This window comes from Rissa tridactyla, chromosome 5, assembly GCF_028500815.1.
Source record: "Rissa tridactyla isolate bRisTri1 chromosome 5, bRisTri1.patW.cur.20221130, whole genome shotgun sequence".
NCBI lineage: Eukaryota > Metazoa > Chordata > Aves > Charadriiformes > Laridae > Rissa > Rissa tridactyla.
Window position 1 is genome coordinate 81,271,558 of NC_071470.1, and position 20,998 is coordinate 81,292,555.

Below are 20,998 nucleotides of genomic sequence, written 5' to 3' on the forward strand. Positions count from 1 at the left end.
GAAAGGAAAAAGGAAAAGGAGAAACAGAAAAGGGAAGAGAAGCAGAGACAGAAAAAGATTTAAAAAAAAATAACAACAACCAAAAAAAAGAAAAACAGAAAGAAAGGCAAAAAGAAAGAGATGCAACAAAACCAAAGACACGAAAGGAAGACGAAATGAAGGGGAGGACAGGATGAAAGAAAGAGAAAGAAATAAAGGGTGACTAAAAGGCGGGGTGAAACCAAAGATGAGCAGCGGGAAGGCCGGATGGATGTGAGAGGCCGACGGAAGGAAGGGGAGAAGGGAAGGAGAACGGAGGGGAGAGGCGGGGGGGTCCCCCCTTCCCCCGCCTGGCCGGGGTCGCCGCTGCCGCCCCGTTCCCCACCGCCCCCCCCCCCCCCCCCCGGCATCGATTAACGTCACGGTGCTTTGAAGAAAATAAAGTCATTTATTGTCAAAGCATCCAACATACCCAGATAAACTATAAAGTTTAATAAATCTTTTCGAGAGGGGGGAGAGGGGAAAAAAAAAAACAAAAACAAAACAAAACAAAACAAAACAAAACAAAAAAACCAAAAAAACCAAAAAAAAAACACGAACGGAAAAGGAAAGGTAACACGGAACTACCGAGACTCCATTTCACGGGCACCAAGTGACACTCTGTGGTCCAAGGGACACGGGCGGCGGGGGCCGGGCGGGCGGGGGGCGCCCGGTGCATGCAGGACCCCGGCCCGCCCCCCCGCCGGCCCCGCCGCGCTCCTCCCCGCCTTTAGCTTTATATCTAAAATAAAAATTTACCCTGACATATAATTATTATTACATCTAAACCATAAGTGCTTAATAATTTAAGTAGAAACGTATGACAAATGCATCAATATGTTGCAATATATGACATTTTAAAAAATGTATTTTTTAAGTCATTTTTTTCTTTCCTTTTTTTTTTCTTTTCCCCGGTGCTTTTATTCTTTTTTTTTTCTTTTCTTTTTTCTCTTTTTTCTTCCTTCTTTTTTCCTTTTTTTTTTTTCCCCTTCTTCTTCATCTCCTCTTCTCCCCTGCTGCCCTCCCCGCCCCTCCCCGCAAAGTGAAAATGCGTGCATCGAAAGGAAAGGGAAGAGAAGCGGCGAGCGGCGGCTGCCCTCCGCGGGGGGTCCCGGGGGGGGGTGGGGGGGGTGCGTGAGGTGAGGTGGGGGGTTGTGGGGGGGCGTCCCCGCTAGTTGTGGGAGGTCATGTGGCGGGAGAGGTGGTGGCGCTCGCGGAAGGACTCGTTGCAGATGGGGCACTTGAGCTTCTCCTCGCGGCGGCGCTTGACCAGCGGCTCCAGCGCGTACTCCTTCTTGTGGTGGGAGCGCATGTGGTAGACCAGGTCCGAGGTCATGCGGAAGGAGGCGTTGCACTTGGCGCACCAGTTCTGGGCCGGCAGGCACAGCGAGGTGAACGACGGCGGCAGCAGCGTCAGCGCCGACGGCAGCTGCAGCTGCAGCGGCCCCGCCGCCGCCGCCGCCACCGCCGCCGCCGCGGAGCTCTTGGGCCAGAAGGCGGTGGCGTAGAGGAAGGGGCTCTGCTTGGGCAGCCCCCCGCCGCCGCCCCCCCCCGCCGCCGCCGCCGCCGCCGCCCCCGCCGCCCGCCGCCTCCCCGCCGCCCGGCAGCTTGACGGCCAGCGCTTCGGCGGCGTAGAGGCGGGCGGGGGCGGCGGCGGCGCCGTCGGGGCAGGGCTCGCCCAGCCCGCCCAGCTTCTGGCCCAGCACCAGCGGCGGGACGTGGGGGAAGGAGCGGGCGGGCTGGGAGAAGGCGCTTTTCCGCTCCTCCGCCCCGCCGCCCGGCCCGCCGGGGCCGCCCCCCCCGAGCTGCGGCACGCTGGTGAAGGCGCTGCCCCTCGCCGGGCTGCCCCCCTCCAGCCGGGCCGACAGCGGGCCCCCGGGGCCGCCGCGGGGGCACAGCCCCGGCTCCCCGCCGCCCGCCCCCGGTGCGGCGGGCGAGGCGCGCTCCTGGCCCTCCTCGGGGCCGCCGCCGTCGGGCTCGGGGCCGCGGGCCGCCTTCTTCACCTCCACGAAGGCGCTGCGCTTGGCCTCCCCCGTCTCCGGGCTGGGGGGAGCGAAGAGGCGGCCGCCCTCCTCCAAGCCGCAGTAGGAACCGGGCGCCCGGTACTGCTGCTGCGGGGCGCACACCGGCTCCTCCTTGGGGGCGGCGGGCAGCCCCGGCCGCTCCGCCGGGAAGCGGCCCCGCGCCGCCGCCCCCCCGGCGCCCCGCTCCTCCTCCTCGGGGTACCGCCGCTTGGCCTTGCCGGCTCCCCCCTCGGGGCCGCCCTCGGCGGGCGCCGGCCGCCCCGGGGACCCGCCGTGGCCGCCGCGGGAGTTTTCCAGCTCCCGCGCCAGGTTGTGGAAGTCCGTGGAGGGCTTGGTGCTGGCGGCGGGGCTGCCCCCCTCAGCCCCGGCGAAGGGGTGGTGGAGCGGCCCGCCGGGCTTGCAGTACTTGCCGGGCTCCTGCTCCTTGCCCGCGCCGTCCTTGCCGCCGGGGGCATCGGCGGCGGGGCCGCTGTCGGGGCCGTGCAGCCTCTTGGGGCAGCGGAACCGGAGGTGGGCGGCGAAGGGCAGCTCGAACTGGAAGCGCTGGCTGCACTCGGGGCAGGCGAAGGGCGGCGAGCCTGCGGCCGGGGACACGCACCGGCGGGAGGGGGGGACACACACACAGAGACGGGGACACCGGTCAGCCGGGGCCGGCGGCGGGACTCCCCCGCGGGACGAAGGAAAAGCGGAGGGGGCTCTCGCCGCCGGACGCCTCCCCCCCACCCACCCCGCAGGCCGGGGGTGCCCGCCCCGCCGCCCCCCTCCACCCCCGGGGTCCCGCGGGGCCGGGGGCGCGGGGCACCCACCGTTGGTGCGGGCGGGGGCCCGGGCGGGGCCGAGCAGCAGCAGCTCCGTCAGCTCCTTGCCGTACCACACCAGCAGCTCCTCGTCCTTGGCGATGCGGCGCAGGGAGCGGTAGAAGAGCTGCCCGCTCTTGATGTAGGCCTCCAGGTTCTGCTCCTCCCGCTCCCGCGCCGACTGCACCAGCCGCAGCCACATCAGCCCCTCCGACGAGCCGTTGGCCGCCGACGTGTCCACCTGCCGACCCCGCTTTCGTTAACGCGCACGGACAGACGGACCGACCGACGGACCGGAGGGGGCCGGGCAGCTGGCAGGAGCGGCGGGGGAGCGGCTCTGCCCTCGCCGGCGGCGGGGAGAGGCATCCCGGCGGCAGGGAAAAGAATCCCGGCAGCACGGAAGGCATCCCTGCCCGGCGGGGGGAAAGCATCCCGGCCCGGCAGGGGGAAAACATGCCGGCCCGGCGGCAGGGAAAAGAATCCCGGCGGCGGGGAAAAGCTTCCCGGCAGCACCGAAAGCATCCCTGCCCGGCGGCGGGAAAGCATCCCGGCGGCGGGGAAAAGCATCCCGGCAGCACCGAAAGCATCCCTGCCCGGCGACGGGAAAGCATCCCGGCGACGGGAAAAAGTATCCCGGCCCGGCGGGGCTGCGCTCAGGCACCGGCCGTCGGGGCGAGCGGCAGCGGCGGCGGGCCGGCTCCCCGGCTGCGGGGCGAGCGGTTTTGCCCGTCAGGCGAGCGGCTCTTACCCGGAATATGTAGGGGACGGTGCGCTTGTCGGTGGACTTGAGGGCGATGAAGGCGATGCTGTCGTACAGGGACGTGTGGCTCAGGACGCAGGGGCCGAAAATGGCATTTTCCGGAATGTCGCAGGTGGTGTAAACGCTGGTGAAAATGTCAGTCAAGCACTGCTGGACAGTCTTGGCGTCCCCGTCCCATATTCCCCTCTGGACGCCGGCGTCCTCCATGCCTGCGGGCGGGGAGAGGGGCAGAGCGGAGCCGTTACAGCGCGGCGCGGAGATGCGGCCGCGACACACCGCGGAAAACAAAATACAATTTTTAAAAAATATATTTATCAACAAAAAAAAATTTAAAAAAAATAAAAAAAATAAAAATAAGAGGCAGGCGAGCACTTTCGCCGGTCTGGAAAAGAATAAAGGCGGCGAGGAGCGCGGCGAGCGGGCGGCGAGGTGCGGGGAAGCTGTCGCGATGATTTATTTATCAGCGAGCGCGGTGGGAGCCGGCTCCGGGCAGCGGCCGGGTACCGGGGTGGGAAAAGCCAGCGGCCGGAGCCGGGCACGGGCAGGAGCCGGACGAAAAGGGGCCGCCGACCGCGGGCCCCCGTCCGGGGCGGGGAGCGGGGCCGCCGGTGCGTCCCCCCCCGGGCTCCGGGGCCCCTGCGAGAGAGGAGCCGGGCCGGTCTGCGGGCTGTGACAGAGGAGCAGAGCGAATGGGTTTCAAGTGGCTTGTCATTGTCGCTGATTGCATGTCAGCTCACCTCCCGCTCCGCTCGACAAGAGGGAACGTATGTCTGCTCATTACCATAATCCAGCACTTTCCCTCCGAGACTTTAATTAAAAGCAGCAAGCAGAGGTAATTATTTTTACCTCGACACGCTTATTTATGGAGGAGGGTGAGCCCCGGCTGCCGCGCCGTGCGAGGGGACGGATGCGGCGGAGGCGCAGCGGGACGGCGGCCGCCGGGGCCGGGCCGGGCCGGGCTGGGCTGGGCTGCGGGTGCCCCGGCCCCTTCCCCCCCGCTCCGTGCGAGGCTGCCGGCCCCCCACCCCATCTGCCATCGAAATCATCCAGCCGGGGGGCGCTCGGGAATAAATCCGCCTTTCTCTGGGCGCGCCGGTCGACACCCGAAGCCGCTCGCACCGGGCACGGCGCCGCCGAGCCGCCTTCCCCCCCCCCCCCAACCACCACCGCCGCCGCTTTCGGGAGACAAGCGGGTCCCCGCCGCCCCCGGGAACTTCGCCCCGCGGAGCGGCGGCGGGGGACCCGGCGACCCCCCGGGAACGGGCCCCGCGGGGAGGGCGCGTTCACCGCCTCCCCGCCGCCCTCCCCGTTCCGGCGCTGCCCGGCGCATCCCTTTCCCGAAGGGATTATTTCGCCAAACGAAACAAACGGCGGCGAACAGCCCTCGCCAAACTTTCCACCCGCCCTCGGCGGGCTCCGCGCGGCTCCCCACGTCCCCGCATCCCCCCACCTCCCCGCGTCCTCCCCGGCCCCGCGGCGCTGCCTCCCCCCGGCCGCCCTTTGTCCGGGCCGGGCGGCGCCGGGGCCGCTCCCGGAGCCTCCGCCGCCGGGCACCGCATCCCGGGCAGGGCCGCCGCGCCACGGCCCCCCGCCACGGCCATCTCCCGGCATTGTTCCCTCCTCCGGGGTGTCCCCCCCGGCGCGGCGCGGCTCCCCCCGCCCCGGCGGCGGAGGCGCCGGGGGATGGCGCGGCCCCTCCGCCGTACTCACCAGGGAGAGGGGGAATATAATCCTGGCCCCGACAAGTGGCACAAAGCCGGGCTCCTGGCTCCGCTGCCCCCGGCGCTATTGTATCAGTGCCGCCCCATGGCCGGGGAGGCGGCGGGCCGGGGGCCGGGGCGCGGGCGGCGGCGGGGAGCGGGCGGGCGAGGCGGGGAGGGAGGCGAGCGGTGCAGATGGACCCGATGCAGTGAGTGACTGGCACACAGACACACACTTTTTGTTTGCTGCACATAATCTGCCCAATGACGCGTGACAGCCCACGTCCCCTCCCTTTAACCCCTTCGGGGGCTGCCCGTTCGCCGCCTGCCCGCCCGCACGCCCCTCACCTGGCTCCGCCGCCACCGGCCACCTGCGGGGATGCGGAAGCCGTGGCGGGGGGGAGGGGGGAGGACGGGCCGCATCCCCCCACCGACCCTCTCCGTGGGGGTTTGGGGTCCGCCGCTCCGGCCCGGCCTGGCAGGGGGTGCGGGGCGGGGAGCCGGGGGTGGGGGGCCGACGGCCGCTCCGCCCGGGATCGTCCCTCTCTGCCCTCTCACCTGCCGGGATAAAGGCAAGAAGGGATGCGGGGTGGGGGGAATTAAACGCCCGCCTTGCTCCCCACCTTTCCCCCAGAGCCGGCCGTTCGGGGCTGCCCGAGACGGAGAAGGCGCTCGGCGGAGCCCCGACGGTGCGGTCGGACGGCGGGAGCGGGGAGCCCCGACGGAGCCTTCCCCGGGAAAGGCGAGCCGCGACCGGGCTGCCCCTGCCCGCCGCGGACCCATCCGCTCCCGGGGCTCGCATCCCCCCGCACACGCGGGGCTCCTCTATTTACGGCCACGCAGATTCGGTAAGCGAAAGCGTCCGCAGATGCTCTGTGCCAAAACAAGGTTTTTACCGCACGGAAAAGTGTGTACCGGTTCCTCCCTTATCGCCGTCATTTCAGACAAAAAACAGATTAAAAAAAAAATAAATTAAAAATAGAATTTAAAGCCCCCTAAACTAAACAAAAGAAGAGACAAAGCGTTTTCCAGAGGCGAGCGGAGCGTTGTTTGCAATCAGAGAGTGGGCTGATGTTTGGCTTTCAAATTCACTTATCCTCTACATAATTACGATTTTCCTTGCATTAGGATTAAAGGCTGCATATAATATGCTTTCAACATTTATCTTATTAATTCGACTAAACACAGCGTCTCCTAAAACGGAGATTGTCATAACATTAAAAATATGGGAGTCTGTAAAAATTTGGATCTCAATTCCTGCTTCTAAGGGGATTTTTTCCCCTTTTCCTGTTTTTTTTTTTTTTCTTCTTTATCCTTTTTAAAAAAAAAAAATTGCTGCGGCTCTCGCTGTGTGATATAAATTGTCCGAATGACTGTCATTAGTAGGGGGGAAAGAAAACCTACGCGTTATTTTTATTCGCGAGAATTTTAAGGGACACCACGGTACATAAACTGTCTCGAAATTGCTTCGACATTATCTCAGCTACCGAAATTCCCCGACACTAAAAAGGACCGTAGCGGCATTTATGAGCATTTATTCAGCCTCGGATGCTACCGTAAAAGTGAATCCCAGGCAACGGCGTCGCCTCAGCCCCGCGGAACACCGCTTTGATGTCCGCGGACCCTTCCCGCTTAAGTTTACGCACCCGAGAGCCGGGGCCGGGCAGCGCCCGCCGCGAACCCCGGCGCCCCGGAGAAGCCCGGGGCCGGGGCTCCGGGAAGCCCACCCCGCGCAGCGGGCGGGTACGAGCCCGCGGGCTGGCGAGGCAACCGCTCGCCCGGGCCGGGCGAAAAGCCGCACCGGGATTTTTTTTTTGGAGGGGCGAGGAAACGGCGAAGGCGCGTCCGGGCCCGATCCGGGTCCAGCCCCGCTGCGGGGCGAAGGGAGCCCGGCCCGGCCCCTCCAGCCCTGCGGGCCCTGCGCAGGCTGCCCGCCGCCTCCTGTGAGCCACGCACGAAACACCTCCTTAGAAATACCTTCATTCTTGCGGAAAACCTCCCGCGGAGAGCCGAGGGCGACCCGGGCCGAGGAGCTCCGGCCGCCTTCCCACGGAGCCCCGGCAGCCGGCTCCCAACGCCGGCCCCCCGCTGCTTCCAGACCCCCCAAAAAGCGCAGCCCCGGCCCCGCGGACCCCGCCGACGCCCCCCTCGATGGCACCGGCCCGGTACGGAGGTCCCCACCGACAACCGGCTGCCGGGGAAGGGGAGCCCCCAGCAGCGGTCAGGGCGGGAGCGGGACTGGGGCTCGGAGGGGCTGTGGGCAAAGCCGAGCCCCACGGACACGCGGGGGCCAGTGTCCGTCCAGCCCCGGGGGGGCGGCCCTGGCTCTGCCGCCCCCTGCCTGGCACCCCGATGCGGGGAGAGGGCGGTGGCAGGGCAAGGGGCCAGCAGGGTGGTGACGCTTGGGCACCAATATCCCTTCACCTCTCAAAGAAGTGCCAGTTTTCTGCCCGTGATGAGTTACCATGGGGATGGCTGCAAAGGACGCAGGATCTGTCTGTCCGGGGATGTTGGGGCACCCTCCCGGCTGCACTGAGAACCCTTCTCTTTCCTGCCCGGATTTCAGCCAGGGAAGCAAGGGGGAAAGGTACCAGGTGAAGCTGTGCAACCCGTGCTCAGAAACACTCCCGCATCCCTTGGGAATCGCTGCCTCAAAGTTGTGACACGCGCCAGGCCTGCGGATTGTACGGTTACTCCTCCGAGGAGACACATACACAGCCGAGAGTCAGCTCACAGGTGACTCCGCCATAAAGTCACCGGAGAAACAAAATCACCGAGAAAATACGCAAGTTCCCAGAAGCGCACAAGCTCAGCCACGATGGTTCAGGCGGTGCCGGGGGACCGGGGGGAGGAGGGACGAAGGGATGCCCAAAGACGCCTTGCTCCCGTCTCTGCCTGCTGCTGTCAGGGGCAAGGCTGGCCTGCTGTCCTCGGTGGGGGGCACACGAGGTGGAACGGAAAAGTGACTTGAAATGAAACGTGGAGCCACAAGCTTTCCTGGTGCCTGAAGAAATGCAGGCAGAACGGTTCCCTTCCCCAGAGACAAACACGGCAGCTAGGCCTCTGTAGTGGAAATAAATCGGGGCCTCAGCTGAATGACAAATCATCCCTCCTGCGTTTAACTGTTACCAGGCTTGTGGACGGCACCCTGCCTCGGGAGGTCCTGCACCAGGGCGTCAGCATCACCACTGCGGACCACGCTGCAGAGCAGCAAACGGCAGCACGGCGAAGCAGTATTTCTCCCACCGGTAGCCCTTCCACCCAGGCATGGGGATCCTTCTGGGACCCCACAGCCAGGCCCTCGCTGGGGCCGAGGCACGCCGGCAAACCCTGTCCTATCTCGTTTCCAGCTCAGCTCCCAAACAAGCCCGTGGTCCCCGTCCCTTCCTATTTCCATCGACCCTTCAGCTGCATCCACTGCTGCTTGCAGCGGCGCCGGGGACTCCCAGCTCAAGTCACTGCCACACTACAAAGCTGTAAAGCCCTTTTTGCCAGATGCCGGCTTTGGCTGTGGTTGTCCCCAAGAAGGCGCGAACCCTCCTGCTCCCCCAGGAGCCTCAGGCAGCCGCAGCGTGACTCGGCGTCCCTTCCCTATCCGTTTTCTCACAGCTCAGAAATGCCATAAGCACCTTGGGTATTTCTTCAGCTCCTGGAGGCGCTTCAGCTTCCCCTGTACTTCTTTCCAAGCAAACACAGAAACTAGTTAGAAATATTAATTTATATATTCACCAAAGCCTCACAGAAAATTTTTTATAACTGATGAAAAAACAGACCACTGAATGTAACATAGGGTGGCTGGTTAAATGGTTAATATATAGCCCCAAATCACTTTGACTTTCTATCTCAAAATTATCTTTTTAAACGACGGCTTTCTGTTTCTCCTCCTTACTTGACCTCATAAGAGCACCAAGGTTCAAAACTCGTAAAGCTTTCACCCAGCTTTAGCTTCCAGCAGCCTGATAGGGGACGTCATGGGCGATACAGGACGTGCAAGAGAGAGAAACGAAACAGGGAAACCCTTCTAGGGCAGCAATCTACTTCTGCCTCCGGTACGCCCTGGAGGCACCTGTGTGCCACCGCCAGTGTCCCACGCCGGGGCTGGAGCCACCCCACTGCACGGCCCTTGGGCATCCCCCCAGACGGTGCAGAAACCGAGACTCAGTGGCCACGATGCTGCAGCTGGCGGTGAGCACGGAGCCTCCGCGGGGGCGACGGAGGGACCTGCAGAGAGCTGCTCCTCGGGGGGGGTTTGGTCCCACGGTCCCCAGCCCGGGGGCTGCCCAGCGTGGGGTGCAGTGGAGTCCGGCAGGGCTGGGCTCCCTCTCCTCCTCTGGGCTGTACGGTGGGCAGCCCGACTGGGCTGTCTGGTGGCCACACGGCCCCAGTGCTGTCGGGTTTATGAGGATGTCACTCGAAACTCCCCACCAAGCCCCTGGGTGGCCGCAGTCCGGGTTACATGTGGACAAGCCTTGGCAGGAGCTGACTGCGCAGCGTATTCCCGTCAGGCGGATGATCCGCATCTGGGGATGGTCTTTCCTCTCCCCGTGCAGCCTGCGGGGCCGCGAAGGCCTCCACGCTCCAGCGAGTGATAGTCCCTAAAGTTTGCAGAGGTTTGCTAAACCCTGGCGGGGAGGGGGTGGAGAGAGCGGCGAAAGGACAGACAGACAGAGCGGGGGCGGGGGGGGGGGGGGGGGAGGAAAAAAAAGATGCAGAGGATTTCAGCTCTGGCTCTGCTACAGCGACTTGGTGTGGGGTGTGCGAAGGAGCCTGAAACTTAAACAGATTTATTTTCTCCAGTCATAAATCTCATCCCGTTGTTCCTCTGACCAACCAAGCATGATAAAGTCCTTTTCCATAAAGTATTCAGTATTAAAGCCACAAAGCTCACCCAATCAGTAGCCATCTGCTTCTCCCATAACTGCTGCTCCAGAAGCAGGGAAAAGCAGCCAGAAGAGAAAGGGCACCACTGTTACGGCTCTGGGACAAATGAGGAGGCGCTGAATAGCAGTCGAAACCTTTAGTTTGCCTTGTATATCTGTATCTATAGAGACAGAGAAAGAAAGGAAGCATTATATTGATACAACAATTGTAAAACAAAAAAAGGAAGAGGCATCTAAAGGGCAATACAGCAGGCATCGGAGGGCCCCACGTAAAAGGGATGCTAACAGATTTATAGAAACCTTTAATTGCTTTTCAATTGAAAGATAAAGAGGCCGAGGAAAAACCCGGGAAGAGCGTCAAAGCGATCCGTGTCACCCTCCCGCATCGGCGCCCGCTCCCACGCAACCGCAGCCGTTCTTACTCCGACACCGGACCCCCGGTACCGACCCCGACCCCGACCCCCCCCCCCCCCCCCCGCAAGGCATCCCGCCCGGCCCCGCCGCGCTGGACTTGACTTTCAGCCGGCTGGGAGGGAACAACCCCCCCCTCTGTCGTGTCCCCCCCGCCCCCCCCGGCCACTGGGAGCTGAACGCGTCTGAGCGACGCATCCCTGAAGCTACCGGTGCAACGGGCAGCGCCGGGACACCGGGTCCGGCGGGGGGGGGGGGGGGAGGCAGGACTTGACCCAGCGGGTGCTTTGGGGACACCCCGTCTCCCGGCGTGGATAACTCACCTCCCCCCCCCCCCGGCTTAATTACAGACATGAAAAGCAGCGGTGCGGGTTATAGTTGGGGGGGGGGGGTAGTGTGGAAGCCAGTCCCGAAGAAGCCGGGGGGGGGGGGGGGGGGGGGGCAGGCTGGCGGGCGATTCGCCGAGGGGGCGGCACAAGCCCAGGCAGGGCAGCACCCCCAGGCCCCGGCGGAGCACGGCGCCCCCCCCGCCCCTTCCTGTGCCCCGTCGGGTAATGAGAGGGTTAATGAGCGAGCGAAGGGTTCGGCCGAAAATCCCCAGCGCATCACGCCCATGGCCTCGTCCCCCACCCCACCCCCCCCGGGGGCATCTCCCCCGGCACCGGGGGGACCCGCACCCCCGGAGCGGCGGCGCGGGGCGGGGGGGGGAATCACCGCCCGCCCCAACGGCGTTTGTCGGGATGATTCCCGGGATGAGGATCGCTCCCCCGGGCTCTGCCGCGGCGGGGGGGGGGTGGGTGGGGTGTAAGGGGGGAGCCCCGAGGAGTTTGGAGGAGTTCGGGGGGCGGCTCGGAGCGCCGGGTGCCTCCCCCGGCTCCCCCCCCGGGCAGGGGCGGCCGCTGCGCAGGACGAGTGCCGCCTTCCCTCCGATGGAGGGCAGGAGAGGAAAGACCAAGCCGGAGATGATGCCGGCAGCCAGAGCCAGGTCCCGGGCACCTTCCCGCAGCAGACCCGGCTCCCGGGGGGTGCTCGGGCCCCCCATCCCCGCCGGCAGCAGCGGGGAGCCGGGGGGGGGGGGGGGGGGGCTGCAGGGACAGCCGGGGCCGGCGCTGGAAGCAGGGGAAAAAGGGTGGGTTGGGGTCGGTGGGTTTTGGGGTTTTTTTTGGTCCCCTGGCACGCGAGGGAAACCAGCAGAAACGTGATTTACGCACCAATTAAAAACGTGGCCGACGAGCGGGAGACATGGATGCATCACCCTCCCTCATGCGGGTTTTGTTCGTCCCTCGCAAAACTGCGAGCGAGATTGAATGCTGCGCCGGAGGCTTAAGTTCCGCCGTGGCTTTTCCCAAGCACTATCGTGTCCAGCAGCACTGTATTATGTCAAAAATCTGGCATGGCAGGCAGCGGCACATCTGCTAGGTGTGGATGACATTCATTAGCCAAGGTTCTCTGCTAAACGGCCTGCCAGAGCCTCAGCAGCGATGCCCAATGCCAATCACTCGTCGGCTGCCAGCTCAAAGGCAATCCTGCTGCAAGGATGGCTTCTTTCCATGCTGGCAGGAGAAACAGCGGAAACAATGCATTTAGATGTTTGGGATGTGAGCAAGGTTGCACATGGGAGCAGCAAGCAGATGTAGCAGAAGAGGAGATGAAGTTGTGAAGTGTCATTTAATAATTGCGGCACACGGGAGATGTACTGGCAAGTCGAGGCTTAGGAAGGGAAAGCGTTAACCCCTCACCAAAGCACGAGGCGGACAGCGGTGGGTGCTTTTTGAAGGGAAAGGTGATGACACTGACCCAGCAAACGGCCTGTTTGTGCCCATAATGGCTACCCGGCGTCTTCAGCACGGGGAAACTGCAGGTCAAGCCAGCCTGGAGAGCGGCTCAGGGCCCTGGACGCGTCGGCATCACACCTCTTGGCATCCACAAGCGCAGGTTTGAGATCAAACAGTGAAGCAGCCAGGGTAGGCTTCGAGACTTTTGGAAATAAACCCAAGCAACTTTGAAGCACTTTTCCTGCGTGTCAGCTCTTCTACACCCCACGCAAGGGGAGGCAGGGCGGGCCTGCGACCCCCACCTCTCCCTGCCTGGGTGCCCCCTCCTGCCCACCCCCCCCCAGGCGGCACCCGCTGCCTGCGCAGGGCAACCCGCCGCGGTGACCCGCTCCAGAGCCGCCCTGGCTCAGGCTCTCCCTCCTCTCCGGAGGTCTACCCGCTGCAATCCGGACAGCCTCCCCGCTGCTGACTTCGTGGGCTCAGCGCTGGTTTTGACATTTTGGTTCGCAGCCTAAAAAAGGGCAGCTGCGCAGCCGGGGCCGGCTGGGCACTCACCGCGCTCTCCTCGCAGCGACGCCGAGGCCAGAGGTGGAGGGAAGGGGCACCTGCTCGGCACCGCTGCCACCCTCTCTCTCCGGGAAAAGAGGCTCCGCTGCCCTTTGCTCGTAGTTCCTGCAAAGTTTCTTGTTCCTACAAAGGAATTAAAACACCTTGGGGTGAGACGGGTGTAAAGATGCTTGTCTTCCCCTCTTATTGCTTTCATGAAATTGCGGCCACCTAATGGGGTTGGAATTTGAGCCAGCATTTGGTTTTCAGCAGACGCAGGGAGCAACCTCAAATAGGTGCTCAATGAAAGCTTCCCTCATCCCTCTGCCTGCTGCCTTCCCTCAGCTTCCGCTCCTGCTGCTATTTCTGTTTACATCCATTCACTTAAGTAGTGGCTCATGAAATGTGTAAAACGCTACCTACACACCAGAGCACGCAGCCCTCGCCTCACCGATGAATTCCTGTGACGGTTTCAGTGGCTTAAATCTTCCGCTACCTTTGCTCGCACTGTGGAGGGCTGCTGGTATCTCCCAGCGCCTTTCCTACTTCGTGCAGCCAGTCAAGGAATTCTGGGCTCCCCCCCGCGGTGCTGGCCTCTCTGCCGTTACCTGTGCTATTAAATCTCCACCCACACCTTTCGGCAGCCCCCCAACAGCCCCACGTCCCTGCTTCCGCCACAGGCCGGCCCCCTGCAGGGTGGTGTGCCCGTCTCTAACGCCACACACGCTCTGCCCAAGGCTTACCGGGCAACTCTTCCCCTAGCCCGTGGTTGGGGCTCCCCCAGTTTCCCCCGCCCAGCCACCTGCAAGCCCTCGTCCTTTTAGCCTCCTGCTCCCCCCGCCCTGGGAAGTCACTCCGCTCCGGCCGTATTCCGGGTCCAGCCTTATCCACCTTCTGTTTCTGCACCGGGTTTCTCTTAGTTCATCGTCCTCAACCAACTAAAGCGTCTGCAACTCATAAGGTATTTCCCCCATTTCCCGCTTTTCATGGTGTAACCCTTGCTGTGCCCCACCAGCATGCTTCCGGCACAGGCTGCGCGAATCCCGTAAGGAACCACCCTCGGCCACTGGAAACGGGTGTGTTTTAAGAGCAGGAACCAAACCAAGAAGTAGAGATGCGATGCTTCTCCCCCCACCTCCCAACATCGTACCTTTGGTTAATTACAGGAGTATAATCCCATTCGATCTTCCGCGGTGCTTAAACTCCAGCCTGTGGAGTGTTCCCGGGGCAGCGGTTCACGCGGAGGAGTCAGAAGAGGGGAAGGGGAGAGCGGGGCACTGCTCCCGAGGGGAGCATCCCTGCGCAGGATCCGGCGGTCCCATTCCCATCAGCTCTGCCGGTGCAGTAATCATTAGGGCTGTCAGCACAGCAGGGGAAAAAAACCAAACGTATTTCAAAAACTCTTGTCAAAACAAAAGCCTGGTTTTATTTTTTAATGCCAGGTTGGACTCAATGGACATCGCGTTTGAAACCATATTTCATTTTATTTTTTCAAGGTGTTTCTCACACGACTCATTAAAATTGTGTTCGTTGTCACTATTCCCAGCCAACTATGTGGGAGAGAACAGAGTTATTGCTGCTCTTACCATGAGGGCTCTGTGCAGAAAAGCGCTCACGCACGTGTTCCCTTCGCTCTCAAAGGATTTTAAGCATATACTTAAATTTAAGCCTAAGTACTTTTTGGAAGAGGGAACGTCTCTCAGAACTGGGACTGGATTCAAAATCTGTACGTCCACAGAGCTCTGCCTCTTAACTCCTCGCTCGAAGCACTCGAACATCTCCTGCCTCAGCCGCACGAAACCGTGTCACACCGTTTGATGCGTTTCTTGGCACGTGCGCGCTCTAATCCACAATACCCCCGTTCCTTCCCCCTTTTTTTAGTTTGCTTTTCTTTGGGTGCAGTGTATTATGTTTTCCTGTATGTACTACTACATACTGCTTGCACAATGTTTTGCATGATCTAATATTCTTTGTTCAAAACTGCAAAAAAATCTAAATAAAGACTATAGTGTGTCGCATCAGTATAGGCATCAGCTAACGTTTTCCACGGCATATGGTACTTCAGAAGCCATATGTACCACTGTTTAGTGATTCTGGCAAAGAGGCACAGAATGGTGAAATCCAACTGCCAGGATTTCTGAAAACAAATATGTAAATGCTCCAGTGCTTTTGTTATTCATAACATACCTCTAACACAGCACATACAATATGCTGTTCATTCTGTAACTGGTATACTCAACTATATTTGCTTCACTTCTCATTTTAAAAGATTTTTTTTTTTTTTCCCTTCTATGTATGATTCCTCCATCCTTTCTGTCACAATCATTTTAAATTGCAGTTTAGAAAAAGGCATTTAATCTATTTTAAAGGATGCATTTTGGGGGGCGGGGGGGATCGTGTATCTACGCGAGGGTCTCATGTCAGAACAAAGACAGACATTATTCCAGCAGCCCGAGAACGCCCGTTACAACTCGAGGAAGGGAACCGCCTGGAACAAGATGGGTTGTGCGGAGTGAAGTCTGCTCAGCCAGGAATAACCTCCCGGGGAAAACCGGCCGGTTGTCCCTGCTCGCGGGCTGATGCGGAGCGAGTGGGCTGCGCAAACCCTTTGGGAATACGCTCCAGGAAACAATAGTTGTGAAGGAAACGGACGATTTCAGACGCGTGGTTAGAGGTAGACGGCAGCTGCCGAGCCCTGACCTGGGCTGGGTCCCGGCGAGCCGGGGCTCCATCGCTGCCGAGGAACAAAGAGATGCTCCACGGCCGGGGGTTTGTCCCCAGCGGGGCCGGCAGCACCCACACGAGCGTCTTCTGCACGGCAGCCGGAGGCGTCAGGGCAGCGCTGAGCTTCGCCGTCTCTCTCTCATTTGGGTTGGCGTAACTTGCCCGGAGTCCGTCCCGGTGCTCACGTGGAGCATGCCCCCGCCAGTACAGGCTCTTCAGACCCCACGGCCAAGGCAGGAGCCCTCCTTCCCCAGCCAGCACAGGCAGGTGAACAGGAATCAACACCTGATCCCCATTAACCATCTCCGGCATCACGGTGCTCCTCATCCCCAGAGCCCCTGTCCTCTTCGCCCAAGATTTTGCTGTGATGAAGTATTTGAAAATGTTCCTATTTAACATTCAGCATCACTATTCACAACAAACATTTTTTACAGTCCCCTGTCGCCTCCACTGCCTCTGTCTTTTGGTTTATCAGCGCACACGGGGACTGAAATTACGGGAGTGATCAAACACGTTCGCAAGTTGTTCCGCAGGTCGCTCCTGCCTCCTCTGAAGCGGTAAATCCCTGCCGCAGCCAGCCCTCGGCACCCGGCAGCTCCGGGCAGCACCAGCCAACCGGGCACACCTCCCGAGGGGAAAAATAGTAATGCCTCGGAAAAACACTTGCCTTTTCTGCCACCCCTTTTGTTATTTCCATTGTTAAAGCCAAACAGCAAAACAATGGCTCCCCCCCCCTCCAACCTTTGCAGCAACATGTAGTCACTCTACAAGGTCTTGAAAATTTTTTGCCATCTCAGACACAACAACATCATCCGAGACACATGGATGCCTTTCTCCCAAGAGGCCGAGCTCTGCCTTTCCTTTCGGTGCCAGCCTCGCGCTACAGCATCCCATTTCAGCAAGCACAGCCGCCCTCCCCGGGACCTCGTGCCCACCACAGTCGCTGCTAAACCTTCGTCCTACGCGCACAACGGACCTGCTCATCACCCAAAATCTCCTGCCGAGTCCCCGCTGTATTATCCTGCGCCGCAAATTGGCTGGGTGCCCAAGCAATTCCTTTTTGGCATGATTTCCCCCCCCCCACCCAGTGTTAACCACTTTCCTCCTTTTAAGTTAGAAGGAACTCTGGTACAAAGCTTAAGGTAGAGCTCCCTGTGCAGCCAGGTCTTGCACCTCTAAACTCTCACTTTTTTTTTTTTTTTTTCTATTTTATCGCAGAAGAAAACCTTAAAATTAGCTTTTACGTTTTCCTACTTTCACAGATCCTTAAGCCTGAACGTGTTTGGGTTTTTTTTTTTCCCTATTCAGTTCTAGCCAGCAGGTAATAAAAAGTCACAATAAAAATTTTTGCCTTTGAGTGTAAGAAGGGCCTGTGTTAGGAAAAAAGAGACAATTACAAAGCACAAAGTGGCAAAAAGCTCCTAAGGAGCCAAAAAAATAAAAGAACAACCAAACATGCAGCCTGGCTATCAAAAAAAGGCACATTTTTTCCCTCGCTGCTGCGCAAACCAGCAACGCAGCATATTTTGAAAGATAAGAAGTCTGCGATGAGAGGAAAAAACCCAACAGCCCGACGCAGCCGAAGGGCTAGAGGTGCGGCCGGCGCTGAGGAAGCCATCGGGACAAGGCCGGGGTCCGCGCTGTGCCGCGGGGCCGTGCCCGGCTGCCGCAGGGGAGGCAGGAACACGAGGAGCCCCGCGTCCCGCCGCTGCCTGGCGAGAGGCTGCACTAATCCCGCAGCCCCACGGCAAGACAAACTGCACAAAGGCAAGGGAGCCCAAAAAAAAAAAAAAAAAAGAAGAAGAAAAAAAAAGAAGCAGCGCGTTGATTGAGCTGGTTCACGTGCGCTGGCGTTTACAGCTGAGCAAAGGTCAGTCTTGTATTACCTCCTGTGAACCCCTCCTGAATGAGCAGGCTGGTGATTTAATGGGCTAAGAAGGAAGATTTATCGACATACCACGGGTTGCTGGCCCTAACTTTTAACCCACTGGCAGAGGCTTTATTTTTTGTTAAGGAGGGGCTATACACACAATAGTTGCTTCCTTACCTTACGGGTAAATGTGATCTCACCCCACAGAGCTTGCTGCTGCTGCTGCCTATCAGACAACAGACTATTTGTTTTTTCTTCAAGCACAAAATTTAACAGAAAGCTTCCTCACTTGAAAGCGTCTGTACAGTCGAGGGCATGGAGGGGAGGGGAAAGGCTGGGAGGAGGGTCATGGAGCTGCTGGCACATCCGCCTTGTTTGCTTCATCGCATCTGGGACCTGAAGATCAGAGGAAACGTGAAGAACACGGCAGGTGCTCCCTTCCTCCACAGGCACCCTCCTCCTTCAGCCAGCGGAGCACCCCACAGCCCGTGGCAAGGCACATGCCTCCAGAGGGCGATTCAGAGCTCAAATCTTCCATCTCCACATCCCCACCACCGAAGCTGGCCTGTTTACCGGGGAGATGAGTCCTCAGGTGGGATATAACCCCCTCCACAGACCCGCTCCCTCTCCTGACTCACCATCCTTCAGCGTGCAGCAGCGGCGGCTTGAAACGGGAAGAGCAATCCAAGCAGTTCTGTACTTACCGGACACACAGCCTCGCATCCCTTCTCCCAGCAGTTGTCACCGAGGTCCTCATCTCTACGCTTCTGGTCCCTCCATCCGGAGCATCGCCTCTGGCTGGCTGGATGTCGACTACCAGGTTATTTTTTCCCCCCTGTTATTCCTAGGAGGTTCCTATGAACCCCGCTGTATCCAGCACACTTCTGTTTTACAAGATCCAGCTCAATTTTGAAACCCCCCTTAGACCCCTGAGCTTTCACTGGCAGCTCAAAGGGAGCTCTGCGCCCTGTTTTTGCCCTTAACGTTCTTGCACGCTTCCCACTTGTTTCTACTTTTTTCTGTTCCTGTTGCGAACAAAACTCCCCACGGTGCTGGATGGGAGCACAGGGGAACCGAATTCACACCCCCCCTTTCCTTCCTGCTGTCTCAGGCAAATCACACAAAAGCTGTCCTCTGCTTCCTTCTCCCTGTCGTACAAGAGGGGTGAGACCTTCTTACCCGGCAGAAGCACCTTCCTCGCCTCTTTGGGGCGCTTACGCACCCAAACCCCTTCGGCTGCAGCGAGCGCGGCTGGGAAGGGGATTCCCAGGATGTGCTCCTGCAGAACGGATGAATAATTTCTCTTCTGCAGCGAGTGCCAGCGCTCGCTCGTCGCCAGTTGGCAGAGGGTCCCGCTTCCTTTTCTGAGAAACGCTTTGCATCCACCTTTCTCCCCGCCGAGGGGTGCCCCGGAGGCTGGCGCGAGCCCTTCGGAGCAGGCAGGAGATGGGGGCTCAGGGAAGGAGGGTGAATCCGGCGAGGAGGAGACGGTTCCTGCTTCAGGTGCTCCTTTGAGCTGACGGGGAGCAGCTGGCACATCTCCCTCCCTCACCTGAGGGTTCCCATGGGAACACAGAAGGGCTCTGTACCAGCAAATTTTGGAACAGGCACGCCTGTGAAAAACTTCTGATATAATATTTGAGTCCTCAGATGTTCAACCATTTGCACATACTGCGCGAACGCCTTATTTGCATCGGATTTGTATTTGTTGGTATTCACATTCACAGGAGCAGGCATACATTAGACGAACGGCATGACAGTTTATGGGGATCGGCTGTGCCATAGCCCCAGCTCGGGGCTCCGGCTGCGCTCCGCACCCCACGGCACACCACAGCCCCTCCTGAGCCCCCCCCCAGGAGGGCCAGGCACGGCCACCAAGCGCCAGGGTGGCTGGGACCAGGTGACAGACCTGGAAACGGCCACAGCAAGCCTCGGGCCTGGTGGACCACGCGGTTTATCAGGCTGTGCTAACTTTTCCAAACAGAGAAGCTTAAGGACGATTAGGAGCTACTGGCCAGAATTGCTTCGCCCACATTTCCAAAGGTGAAGTTAATTGAACTATTTGGATTTACTCTCTTGTATTTGCTTATATGACCTTATGTCACACTCCCTGCCCACATCTTTAGTCCCTACATAGGGACATCCAGCCATGAAACAACCCAACGAGGTAGTCCCTTCCCATCTCGCAACAGCATCCCTCCCTCCGTAAAATGGGAATAGTTATTATTCGCTCCCGGGTTTACCATGGCACCTGGGTGCTCTCGTCTGCTAGACAGCTGGAAACTGTCACTAGAGATGCTGTTCTCACAGAAGCGTTGCTAGGCTCAGTCAGATATTGTTTGTCAAGCAGATGGAAAACCTCAGAAGAACAGCACTGCAGCAACCGAAAGCTCATTTTCTGCTAGGAAATTTTTGTTATTGGGCAATGTTTTCGTCAGGTGACTTCACATCCCAGCGAGCCCACATGCCAGGACAGTCTAATAATGCTTTTGTTAACCTACTTCCAGTACTGAATCGCTGCAGTTTTACTTCCCAAGGCTGGCTAACAGCTCCAGCTGATTTTACGATCCCTGAACTCGGCAGTTGAGCACCTGAGAGCGGCGGAGACCAGGGCTCACCCCTCTGGTGACAGCCAAGGCTGTCCGGCTCCGTCCCCCGGATGGCCTTCCTATGGACAACCACCCTGTCCCTGAGCAGCCGCTCACACACGGCATCTCCTCTGGCCTTTCAAACCCCAGTCCCCCCTCCTGGGCAGCACAGCTGGATTTCCCTTGGAAAATCCGCACCCCGGGAGCGGGCAGAGCTGGCAGAGCTGCCTGGGGAGCAGGATGCTGCACTTCCCCATGTGCAAGGACATGGAGGGACCAGCCTTCGGAGGACGCTCAAACAGCCCGAACGAAGCCAGATCATTCTGGTGCCCGTGTCGGAGCCACCTGCACAGGTCAGTCAGCAAGGGACTTTGATTCTCGGCGAAAAGCTGATGGTTTTACCATGTTTGCTCCATCACAGCCACCGCTGTGCACGGCATTACAAGGGACTGAAGGGCTTCTCACTGGTTTGGAGACTTCCACGTGGCTGTCCACACTGCAACGCTGCTCCTCTTCCTTCTCCTTCCAGCTGTGCTGGCATGTATTCAGGATACCCCCCTCCCCAACACAGCCATCATCCGCCGCCCCAGGGAGAGGTGCGGTAACCAGCCGAGAGCCAAATCCTGCACGGGAAACGTGTTTCTCTGAAATCTGTCTCAATCTTGCTGATGCAACCCAAAGGAAGTGGCTAACGCAAAGGAAGGGTGTACATCCCCAAATCTGTCTTTTACTGATTTTACGCTTACTCCGGTAACCGGCCAAATAAGATCATTTCAGCAGCCATTAATAGTTCTGCTATTAAAGCCACCAACCTACGCTCAAACCAAGCGCACAATCAAGTTGCTCCCATTTCTCTCACAGCCAAGGTCCCGTCCCCACTTCACCCAACGCACAAGGTTACTAAC

At 59.8% G+C, this 20,998-nt stretch overlaps 1 protein-coding gene and 1 long non-coding RNA gene across 2 annotated transcripts; both read right to left on the reverse strand.

The window, feature by feature from the left end:
- Positions 1-1,171: 1,171 nt before the first annotated feature.
- On the reverse strand, positions 1,172-5,395 carry PRDM8 (PR/SET domain 8). The gene is given in 5 exon segments (XM_054203008.1): positions 1,172-1,573; positions 1,575-2,620; positions 2,849-3,080; positions 3,588-3,808; positions 5,310-5,395. Coding segments are annotated over 4 exon segments (1,881 nt in total). The 5' UTR covers positions 3,807-3,808; positions 5,310-5,395; the 3' UTR covers positions 1,172-1,189.
- A 9,756-nt stretch (positions 5,396-15,151) lies between these two features.
- On the reverse strand, positions 15,152-18,517 carry LOC128910172 (uncharacterized). The gene is made up of 3 exons (XR_008466636.1): positions 18,210-18,517; positions 17,683-17,901; positions 15,152-15,997 (listed from the first exon to the last, which is right to left on the reverse strand). It is a non-coding gene; the product is annotated as an uncharacterized LOC128910172 (long non-coding RNA).
- Between the last annotated feature and the right edge of the window lie 2,481 nt (positions 18,518-20,998).